General features: G+C 35.7%; 1 protein-coding gene and 1 long non-coding RNA gene across 3 annotated transcripts in view; both read right to left on the bottom strand.

Moving 5' to 3' along the window:
• Nucleotides 1-725: 725 nt before the first annotated feature.
• LOC126960869 (uncharacterized) overlaps nt 726-12,370 on the bottom strand; it is a 289,975-nt gene continuing 278,330 nt past the window's right edge. Inside the window, exon 2 of the long non-coding RNA XR_007728134.1 lies at nt 726-1,972. This is a non-coding gene — a long non-coding RNA (uncharacterized LOC126960869). The remainder of the gene's footprint in view (nt 1,973-12,370) is intronic.
• DPY19L4 (dpy-19 like 4) overlaps nt 2,869-12,370 on the bottom strand; it is a 74,853-nt gene continuing 65,351 nt past the window's right edge. For both annotated transcript variants that reach the window (XM_050800494.1, XM_050800495.1), the window contains 3 exons: nt 9,969-10,101; nt 5,460-5,618; nt 2,869-4,955 (listed from right to left, as the gene is read on the bottom strand). In XM_050800494.1, the coding sequence (XP_050656451.1) occupies nt 4,791-4,955; nt 5,460-5,618; nt 9,969-10,101 (457 nt within the window). In that variant the 3' untranslated portion in view covers nt 2,869-4,790. The remainder of the gene's footprint in view (nt 4,956-5,459; nt 5,619-9,968; nt 10,102-12,370) is intronic.

Here is a 12,370-nt window from a genome sequence, read left to right on the forward strand (position 1 = left end):
GTTGCCCAGGCTGGTCTCAAACTCTTGGGTTCAAGCAATCTGCCCACCTTAGCCTCCCAAAGTGTTGGGATTATGGGCATGAGCCACTGCACCTGGCTGAATTATACATTTTAAATGGGTAAATTGTATGGTATATGAATTATATCTCAGTAAAGCTGTCACCAAAAAAGTTCATGTATAAATAAAAGACAACTTAAAATTCTGAAAATAGTTTTATTATGGAAACAAAATAAGGAGGGTAATTAAGCATGAAATAATTTCATTCTTGATAAAAGTATATTGATTATTACAAAATTTGAAGTGTTAGTTTATAGCCCAAATCTTTTAAAGAATTTGTGTCTGCTGAAATGAACTTTCATCCTTTGCAAAGATGCAACTTTAGTTACAGGAGAAACATATTTAATCTAAATACACATTGTCATAGATAAGACTCAGAGGATTATATATATAAAGCTAACTGTACTCATCTGTGTTAAATAGCTATACAAAGCTACTAACAAAGTATGAAAGGGTTATGAGACATTTCAAACTATAAGTTTGGAACTCTTGTTCCTTTGTGATACCCTTATTATACTAAATACATTTAGTGGTTACAAGTCCAGTGTACCTCTTATAGAACAGTCCACCTTATAGAACATAGGATTAGATATGCCAAGATTAAAATGTTGCACATTTTAGGAAACTCAGAAATAATTCAAAGATGCTTTTATACTAAACTCAGCAAATTTGGTTCCAAAATGTCTTTATTATGAAAAACAAGTAAGCATAATGTTTAGACATTAATGTACAGAAAATAGTTGTCATATATATTCCTTTACAATTTTCACACCTGTTTATTTAAAGTGTCTATTCTACATATTAAAAAACATAATAATGAGATCATGTTTTAATAGGAAATTGCTAAATTTTACTTGCAAATTTTTGTAGCTATAATTCTAATACACATTGGGATCTAAAACTATTGGTAAACAGCAACAATAGAGACTACATATTTTTTAAATTGGGCAAATGAAAGAATATATTGAGATGTAAATCAGGAAGTAGTTATTCGCTTTACAAAAAGTTTTTAAATATGCAGATTAATTCATAACATACACCCTTTAAATACTAAAGCATTTAAAATAAGTTTAACAAAAAAGGCAGCTTACATACTTTTTAAAACCCCATCAGTTGTATAAAGAGGCACTACTTTTATCCACGAAAAGCATCAACATTTTTAACAGTTCAAAAATAGGAGCCCAAAACAACTGATTTATCAGAAACAAAACAATACAATGGCTATTCACAGTGTAAGAAATTAAATCTATTTTTTAAAGCATGTTTTTCAGTCTCAATTTATAACACACTTTGACTTCTACTTCTGCTTTTCCTTAAATCAATCTGGACTGTGTGGAAGAATGCCGTAACATGAAGCTATTAGCAATCTGGGTTAATGTTCTACAAAAAAATACGCTGTCTATATACACAGAAAGTAATGAAGAAAAAAGTTAGCGCTGAAGTACAAGAGACTATCAGTCTAACAGAAAGCACCAAGATACAGATGCCAAAGTTAGAAAAAATACAAAGCGGCTCAGAATCAATATATCTTATTCAAGGTAAATTTTATGTTAGATTGTTTGTCTGGCATTTGGGAGGCTAAATTAATTTAGGAGGCTAGAAATCCCATCTCTACTTTTTTTTTTTTTTTTTTTTTTTTTTGAGACGGAGTCTCCCTCTGTCGCCCAGGCTGCAGTGCAGAGGCAGGATCTCGGCTCACTGCAAGCTCCGCCTCCCGGGTTCACGCCATTCTCCTGCCTCAGCCTCCCGAGTAGCTGGGACTACAGACACCTGCCACCACGCCCGGCTGATTTTTGTAATTTTAGTAGAGCCGGGGTTTCAGTGTGTTAGCCAGGATGGTCTGGATCTCCTGACTTCGTCATCCGCCCGCCTCGGCCTCCCAAAGTGCTGGGATTACAGGCATGAGCTACCGCACCTGGCCTCCATCTCCACTTTTAACAAAGATTTGCTTATTACTGAATTAAAGTTTTTAGTGAAAATAGCATAGTGAAGACTCTTTTTTGTGTTTATTGATGAGAAAACATTACTAAAATTTTCTTATGGAAAATGAGGAAATATATAATAATTTTTTGAAAATAAAAAGTAAACTTAGAAATAAATTCAAGGCAGTCAGGTGCAGTGACCCACGCCTGTAATCCCAGCACTTTGGGAGGCCGAGGTGGGTGGATCATCTGAGGTCAGGAGTTCGAGACCGGCCTGGCCAACATGGCAAAACCCCGTTTCTACTAAAAATACAAAAATTAGCCGGGCGTGGTGGCAGGTGCCTGTAATCCCAGCTACTCGAGAGGCTGAGGCAGGAGAATCACTTGAACCTGGGAGGCAGAGGTTTCACTGAACTGAGATCACGCCATTGTACCCTAGCCTGGGAGACATGAGTGAAACTCCATCTCAAATAATAATAATAATAATAATAATAATAATAATAATAGTAAATTCAAGGCACTTGTATCAGTGAGTTTGCAATATCAAGGGCAAAGAACATTTTTTATTTCTTCCAGAAATTCCTTCCACCCCAAACCCATAAACTCTTCTCCTCTCATAGTATATCTTTATTGTCAAACCTAACAACTGTTAAGTTACCTAAGTGGAATTATTTCCAGAATTGTGAATCATTTGTTCACTCTACAAATAAGCGAAGAAATAAATTAAATGCTTTCTACTTAAAGTCGTCTAGTACTATTGTTTTAATTGCAGTTAAAGTAGAAGCAAATAAACTTATCTGTCATATTCAATATTGTCATTTCCATAATAAAGCTTACTTTTCCTTTTCAACTGAAGCTGGATGAAAAATTCATTATTTAAAACATCCCATTAACAATTTTTCCAAATCGATTTTATTTAAGAAATAAGTTGACATAAAGAAGCAAAAGCAACTTACTAATATGTCAAACAAAACACAAGTACCAAACCTAATTCAGCACAGGTGACATAATATAAATCAATAAAAATTCAATTAAATATTTCACACTACATAAAAAGTAGGGTATTCTATTTCCCCTTCAAAATATGGAAGATGACTTTTAAATTACATTGTTTTACATGCTCTAATCACAAGTACTACCATGTGACTATTCACTGCGTGCTTAGGTAACTATGGTCTATTTTCAGAAGGCTTGATGCAAAATACTAGTGACTCACTAGTCAGATGTAGAGTCAACCTGAAGTACACTGCCTGCAACTATCTTAACATAGTTAAAAAATTATGTATAAAAGTGAAATGAGAACCACTGAAACTAATCTATCAGATATATAACATCAACGTCAAACAATTCTTAAGCTCCAAAAGAGCAAAGCATCTGAGAGTTAGTCTAAGAATTCATGTACTTTTATAACATATGTATAACAGAAAATAAAGACAATGGAAAAAGCTCCCTTCTAATGTAGTGTACTTTTACAACACATATATAACAGAAAATAAAGACAACGGAGAAATGTTCCCTTCTAATGTAGTAATTTAGAGTACTGAAAATGCAATTTTTGCAGCGCTTTAACAAGTTAGAATTATGAAAATCTGCTCACTGGAGTATAAGGAAAAACTAAACGTGTATCCCAACTTATGACACATCTACAGACTACATCTATCCTGAATCTCTTAATAAGGCCAAATCAACGTTTTAAAATTTTCTCTTAATAAATGATTAAAAATATAAAAATACTTAAAGGAACATAGCATTTAGACTGTGAAACTGTGTTGTAAATGTTATTATAGTTGTCATTTTTTCTTGATGTTGAAGACTGCATCACAGTTTCAAAAATAACATTGCTTGTGTTTTATAATATATCTGCATGCAGAGGTACGTTTAACAACATCTGCATGTATCCCCAGAAACTGTTGCTCATTTTAGCACACATATTTTTATTCTGATAATGATTTAATTTTTTACTTAGTACTTCAGTAGAAAATATGTGAATAGATTGTATGCCCCATATCAGTATTTAAAAAAAAAATCTGAACAACATTCTTTTAAATGTCCATTAAAAAAATATATGTAACAGTTATTGTTTTATCATGATTAAATTGATATCAAATTAATAGGCATAAGTGAAATAACTAATCATTTACTAGTCATTTAAAAAATGCAATAACATCATGCACTATGTATTACTAAGAAAGTGCTCACTTATACAAGCAGCGGATGAGGAGAAGAGTATCATGAAAATTCTAGATATATCTTTATGTATATCCTTAAAAATCACTTTCCTTTATATAATTTCCATTTTAATTTAAATGCCACATATCTTCAGCTAACATTTAAATTAGTTTTTATTGTAAAACTTCAGTTGTTATACATCATAAAATACCTTCAGAAACTTGCTTGAAGGTAGGAATAATTCTTTCCTTCTATTAAATATTATATCACATTAAGTATTTATTAAATGTTGTTTGAGAAATGTATTCTGACCTAGAACATATTCAAATTCAAGATCAATATTATAATAGAAGGAAGATTTTATGGGGAAAATGTTGCAATCAGTAAAAGTGTTAATGACCATGTAACAGTAAGGAAGACACCTGTCTGGAATATTGCAGAGTGGTATACATCACATTTAATTAAAGGAGAGTAATGCTTGATCTTCTATTTCCCACAGAACTCTGGATCCAGTTAAGAGAAGGGAGAAAGAAGCAGCAATATTTCAAATGTCCATACTCTGATCTGCAAAAGACGCCGAGTAGGTAGAAGAAAACTGCGTTTTACTTCAGGTAGTCTTTGAAATGAAGGTTCTGTTATTTTTCAAGACTGGAAGGATATCACAGTGTTGATTTTATATACAAAGTAGGATCTGTTCCAGTATACTCTAGTGAAATAATTCACATATGGAGAATAGTTAATTTTGACCTCATGACAAAATCGCCCATACTTTGAGTAGGTTAGCTTGTCACCTTCTTCACAAACCATCTATTAAAAGACATAAAACATAATATTAAAAAGCTTATTAAGCTAATAGCAGAAATGCAATCAATATACAAATGACTATTATTTATATGAAAAAACACATTACTACTAAACATTGTCTATAAAACATCTCACTGTTAGCAAACAGAAGCCTCTTCATAAGCGAGTCACATGCCCACTATACTCCTGAACTTTCCATTGACACTGAGAAACCAGTATGAAGGCTTCCAATTTTTAAAAGATTTAATCCTAAAATTTAGAAGGCAATGTTTCCATAATCCATTATCACTGCTCTAAAGAACCTTATCATGCATCCTACCAAGGCTGGCATTTTCTTTTGTATGTTGAAAAAATACTTCAAACTACTTTTACTAAGCTGTCCCCATTATTACATAACTCAATTATATTCTTAGTTAAGTTCCAAAAATAAAGTTTAAAGATTACAAGTTTAAGTAAAATCATTTTTCTAAAATAAATAAATAAATAACTTTCCAAATGGTTACTTACATGGCCATTTGCAATGTCTAATAAATCTTTAACCCTACAGCCTCTCATGGTTCCCACCTCATTGCAGATAGCATCCTCTACAATTAGGTAATTAGCTTTGTAAGATGTCAGTATTTTATAAATATCCTCAGCAGATCGCTTTGAATAGATTTGGTAGATCTGAAAGAATATAATTAAAATAAATTTTAAAGGACATTTAAAACTTCAGTAAATTGAAACCATACATCGAGCATCTACTGTGTTCTCAGTACTGAATATTACATATGAAAAATATATTTATTTTTATAAATAAATATAAATATTCATTTATATATTTATCAAAACTCATGTTTGGATTATGTGGTGCTTTTTACCATAATTTTGCTGAACTTATTAGATAATAAGCTCTGGATCTTATTAGATAATAAAGCTTCTCAGTCTTTCTGAAATGTTAATATTGGATCAACTCTTGTTATCCTTCAAAAAGTAATAAAATCACAAATATTAGGCCCATAGTATCATATATTATTTGTCCTGAAAATACTGAGATTTGAAATCTAGAATGAATAAGATTCCAATCTATTTGCAGAATATCCAGTAGCTGCCTCCTACCTGTCACCATAGCTGCCTAGCTAGTACCCTCAGTTCCCATGTCAACTGACATGCTAGGAATACCTACTTTCAACATTCTGTGGCACACAGAATGGTAATACATCAAGAGGAAGTGTCTCTCTCATTTCACACTAAATACGTTTCAGTGGGAATAGTTCTATCCTATCCAGCCTATACCTATTGATAGTTATTTACAATTTTATTTATTTTTAAGTGTTAAGAAACTGAAACATACTATTAGGGCATTTATAAAAAAAAAAAATTCTATGCAATTGTAGTAACATTACTGACAGCCTAGAGCAGAGTTTCTCAACCTTAGCACTATTCACAATTTTTTTTTTTTTGAGATGGAGTCTTGCTCTGTTGCCCAGGCTGGAGTGCAGTGGCCCATCTCAGCTCACTGCAAGCTCCGCCTCCCGGGTTCACGCCATTCTCCTGCCTCAGCCTCCCAAGTGGCTGGAACTACAGGCGCCCGCCACCATGCCTGGCTAATTTTTTGTATATTTTTAGTAGAGACGGGGTTTCACCGTGTTAGCCAGGATGGTCTCGATCTCCTGACCTCATGAGCCTCCCGTCTTGGCCTCCCAAAATGCTGGGATTACAGACTTGAGCCACCGTGCCCTGCCTGCACTATTCACATTTTAGGCCAGATCATTCTTTGTTGGGACAGGAGAGAGGATGTTCTCTGCAATGTAGATAAGCATTCCTGGTCTCTACTCACAAGATGCCCATAGAACCCCTCTTCCTGTTATGACATTGCGACAATCAAAAATGTCTCCAGACATTGCCAAATGTCCCCTCAGGGAACAATCGTCCCAGGTTAGGAATCACTGGCCCAGGGGATTATACAAAGATTAGCCACATATTATGAATTAGAGACTCTGTCTAATTTAACTGATATGGTCAGCCAGGTGCAGTTTCTCACACCTGTAATCCCAGCACTTTGGGAGACCCAGGCAGGCAGATCAATTGAGGTCAGGAGTTTGAGGCCAGCCTGGCCAACACGGCAAAACCCCATCTCTACTAAAAATATGAAAATTAGCTGGGCACGGTGGCATGAACCAGTAGTCCCAGCTACTTGGGAGTCTGAGGCAGAAGAATCGCTTAAACCTGGGAGATGGAGGTTGCAGTGAGCCAAGATCACGTCACTGCACTCCAGCCTTTATGAAATTCTCTAAAATTGAAAAACAGAATATTGGGAACTCAGGTTCAGTTCATCATTGCTTTCAGATATGAAGTTACCATTTAAATTCATCCCATACAAGAGCGAGATACTCCATCTCAAAAAAATAAAATAATTAAAAATATAAATAAATAAATAAATGGCCGGGCATGGTAGCTCATGCCTGTAATCCTAGCACTTTGGGAGGCAGAGGTAGGCAGATTGCCTGAGCTCAGGAGTTCAAGACCAGCCTGGGCAACATGGTGAAACCCTGTCTCTACTAAAATATAAAATATTAGCCAGGCGTGGTGGCGTGCGCCTGTAGTCCCAGCTACTCGGGAGGTTGAGGCAGGAGAACTGTTTGAACCTGGGAGGCAGAGGCTGCAGTGAGCCAAGATTGCGCCACTGCACTCCAGCCTGAGCAAGACTCATCTCCAAAAAAAAAATTGTAATTAAAAATAAATAAACGACGTGGTCTCATTTATGAAGTTCAGTTTGGATTTTAGCTTAACAACAAGTTTACTTAATACCTGCTATGTGCTACACACCGTAGAGAAAGACAAAGGTCTGAAAAACTGTGATTACTTTTTCTCATAGACATGTTACATAAAACTTAAAACTCTAAAATGTTTAAATTAAATTAGAACCTAACTAGAACTCTGACCTAATTACAAGTAACTCTGAAATACCATATTAGAAAAGACCAATCAAAAGAAAACAAAGTCACAGAGTTGGTTGTTTTAAATCCACAAAAAATAAAATTCAGGAATATGCCATCTATATTTTGCCTAAGCAACTCTATGTTTTGGAAGTGCAGCAAATACTCATCAGAGATGGCTGCTGTCTCTCGAGGAATCATTCTCAGGTAGATCTCCCCATCTCTGATCTCTCCCCTGCCTGCTTCAATCTGTTCTTTCTGCCATGACCATAATTAAGTCTTCAAAGCAGATCTAATCATTCCATTGCCAGGTTTACTAAAAGTCATGTCTCTTAACTGCTTCAAGGATAAGTCTAAATTTTTCAGCATGATATTCCAGGTCTGTCAGAATTCAGCCTCATTTTCTTTTCCAGTTTCAAGATTATACAAATTCCTTAGCTCATGTTACTTTTTCAGCCTGGAATCATATATATTTCTTTTCCAAACAAGTTTCTAATCATCCTTCAAAGCCCAGATTGAGGGACTGCCTTTTATGACAACTTCTTAGATTTTTGTAGGCAGAATTGTTTGACTGTTCCTGCTTTTTTACTCCTCTTTGTAACTTGTGTGTGTCCATGTGTACGTGTATGCATGCAACAACCACTTAATAGTACAAAGTAATAACATAATAGCTAACTTTAAAATTTTACTGTGTTTCAGGCATTGTACATTATCTCATTTAATTCTCACAAGTAGGAGGTGAGAACTATTATTCTCACCTAATCTCCAGATTTAGTAACTCACTCAAGGTCACAAAGCTGATAAACAGCAGAGCTAGCATTTGGGTTCAGGTACTCTGATTCCTGAGTCTGCATTCTTAATCTCTATATTACTGTATGTCTTCCTTAACTTAGAATATGCTTAAAAACTGTATGAAATTATCTAAAATTGAAAAACAGAATATTGGGAACTCAGGTTCAGTTCATCATTGCTTTCAGATATGAAGTTACCATTTAAATCCATATCAAACATTCAAAATAATATATTATCTAAACTATAATTAGATACCATTCTAACGTTATACTGAGTCAATAACTGCCCATTTATTAAAAAATAAATTAGTGTTTTATAAGCAATAATAGAACTTTAGCTGAGAAAGACAAAGTGTAGTACCAAGACATTAATTGACAGTCTTCTTTTAAAAATTGGATTGAGGGCTGGGCTGGGCACAGTGACTCACGCCTGTAATCCCAGCATTTTGGGAAGCCAAGGCAGGCGGATCACCTGAGGTCAGGAGTTTGCCACCAGCCTGACCAATATGGTGAAACCCTGTCTCTACTAAAAAATACAAAAATTAACTGGTCATGGTGGCAGGTGCCTGTAATCCCAGCTACTCGGGAGACTGAGGCAGGAGAATCACTTGAATCGGGAGGCAGAGGTTGCAGTGAGCCGAGATCGCACCATTGCACTCCAGCCTGGGTGACAGAGCAAGACTCTGTCTCAAAAAATAAAAAATTAAAAAATAAAATAAAAATTTGATTGAGAACAATATTTTAAAAAGAATGTTAGCCAGCTGTGGTGGCGCGTGCCTGTAATCCCAGCTACTCAGGAGGCAGAGGCAGGAGAATCACTTGAACCCAGGAAGCGGAGGTTGCAGTGAGCCGAGATTGTGCCACTGTACTTCAGCCTGGGTGAATTAAAAAAATGTTAGCCGGCTGTGGTGGTGGGTGCCTATAATCCTAGCTACTCAAGAGGCTGAGGCAGGAGAATCGCTTGAACCCAGGAAGGGGAGGTTGCAGTGAGCTGAGATTGCACAACTGTATTCCAGCCTGGGTAAAATATTACACATTAGGTCCCTTGACACTTTGTGGAACATTAGATATTTTTCTTAGAAACATATCAATATTATTCATAAAACAAAGAACTTAATATTTTAATTTTGGGTCTCCTCTTGGTTAAATGTATTACTAATTACACAGGTTTTCCGAAATAGAAGTTAATTAACTCTTAAAATTGTTTGGACTTTCCTAGCTACCTAGAAGCATACGTATACTGCAGACTATGCTAAAATACAAAGTGCTGGAAAAGAGATCCAAATGTAGAATTCAAAATGCCTTACATTTTCATTTCTCTTGAGAAGATCATCATCATTGTAAAGAGGCAAACTTGTCACCATCCACCCAGTGCATAATTTAATCGCACCCATTAACTGTGGACTCCCTGCAAACACAGCTGCAACTGGAGCTTGCCTTCTGCAAAGAACCATAAAGATTTGCACACTGAAAAGGCAAGTATACTATTTAGATCACTGATCTATATCAACTCTGAAACACCAGACAACTTACAATGTTTATACATTTAAATTTCAATATCAGTTTTCATTTCATTTATGGATTCATTAAAAAAAAAATGGGCACCTAACTATGCACCAGACACTTGTGCTGAAGATACAGAAACTTTTCTAAAAAGAGGGAGCAGGGGGAAGACAATAAGAAGTAAACATATATATTGGGTGGTGATAATATGATTAAAAATAATGCAGAGTAAGGGGACAGTAACCAGAATATATTATTTTAGATAAGGTGACTAGTTCAGTGGTGATACTGTGAATTCTCAACTCCATCTTTTGCAAATTAACTACCTACAACCCAACTTCTTCCAAATCCACCTCTCCTTCTGCTCCTTCTCTGTCTTTACCCATGTGTCTGTCTCCAGGTGGAAAATATAGGACTTCTCCACTCTGAATCATTATCCCAAGTCCCAGACACATGCTAGTTGCAAGGTGGAAAACCTACAAGCAGGTCCCAAAGGGCTGTTCTAATACATTCACTTATTTATTCACTGTCTGAATTTAACATTAAGCACCCACCTCTATGTGCTAGGGATGGTGCCAGGCTATCGAAAGAAAGAGATGGCATATATGGCCACAGTCCTCAATAGTGAGGAAGCAGATATAAAACACAGTAATTGTACCCAGTAACATAAATGTTCAATAGGTAATTGTTTGGGCCTTTGCTGTCTTTGAAAATACTGTGGTAAATCATACAGAGATGTAACTTTCTCTTTTGTTAATGACAACACAAGGCACTATTCAACAATAGCAAATAGAATTCACAAAAAGTATTAATGGGCAATAGTTAAGGATGATCTAAAGAAAACTATTTTTATAAAATAGAAGATATGTTATAGTAACAAGACATTATAATAAAACCTATTCTTGTTTCTGTATACCTATTCTATAAATCAATTTAAAATTTCTAGAAACACTTTTTGTCTTTTTTCCCATATTTTTCTGGTCTTTTTTGATAGTATTTCATCACTTTTTCATGTCTTATCTTCTTTTATGTCTTTAATAAATTTCAATGTAGTTATTTCGTAGTCTCCATCCATGGAATAGACTGGTTACAAAAATGGCCACAATAATTCCTCTCCCTATGGTCATGGTCTTGGAGGGAACGCCAGTCATAATCATGTGACTTGCTTTGGCCAATAGGACAATAGTAAGCACCGTGTAAGCAGTGACTTAAAACATGCTTGACATTGAGAATTGCCCTCTCTTGCTGCTCTTGGGAATTCTACAACTACCACCTTGTAAACAAGCCCAAGCTAACCTGCTAGATGATGAGAGACAGAGGGCCAAGTCAGTTTGATCCCCTCAGCTGACACAGAGCCAACCCTAGACTTGTGACAGAGACCCTGCCAGACTATCCAGTCCCAGTGGAGCTGGCCCAGACCAAAAGAATCCTCCCCAGCACCCTAACCCTGCTAATTCTCAAGATGGTGTAGAATAACACGTTTATTGTTTGTAAGCCACTAAGTTTTGTGGCATTCTGTTATGCAGCAAACCCTAAATGATGACACAAATTTTATTATCAGAAATAGCTAGAGGTCTAATTCTGCGTTTATGACAAGCTTCGTTGAACTGCTTATGTGTTTTATAATTTTAGAGCTTACCTTCATGAAACTTTCTTATGGAATCCTGTATAACATGGGTTGAAGATGTGTCATGCATTCCAGACCAACCCCAAACCACTTTTAATGCTAATTTCTTAATTTGGGGTTTCTTAGATTAGACAAGCATAATTTCAAATTACACTAGACAAGTATAATTTCAAACTATAAACCCACATGAATTCAGATCCATTGCTATAAATTGAGAGGGGAGAATTTCTCTGACCAAGAGATGAATGCGAGAGAGACATGCTTTCTTATCTTCCTTCTCTACTGTCTGGTATCTTGCTATTCCATCCTTCCACTGACTAGGTATTTGCTCTTCTATCCTTTCACTGTCAGTGTAGCCTTCTGAGGGTCCCTGAGTTACATATGTGTGTGTTGGGGGGTTCTCAATTCCAATTCCCTGCTTCCACAGGCCTAAGACCACATCTCCTGTCCTGTGTGGGCATTAAAATCTAAAACCCCTGGTTATCAAAGCTAGTTATCCACTGACAATTCACCTCCAACACAGGCCAGAATAAGCATCCCCTTGACTCTCTAAATAAAAGGATAGCTCTTCTTTTTTAT

This window comes from Macaca thibetana, chromosome 8 (genome assembly GCF_024542745.1).
Source record: "Macaca thibetana thibetana isolate TM-01 chromosome 8, ASM2454274v1, whole genome shotgun sequence".
NCBI lineage: Eukaryota > Metazoa > Chordata > Mammalia > Primates > Cercopithecidae > Macaca > Macaca thibetana.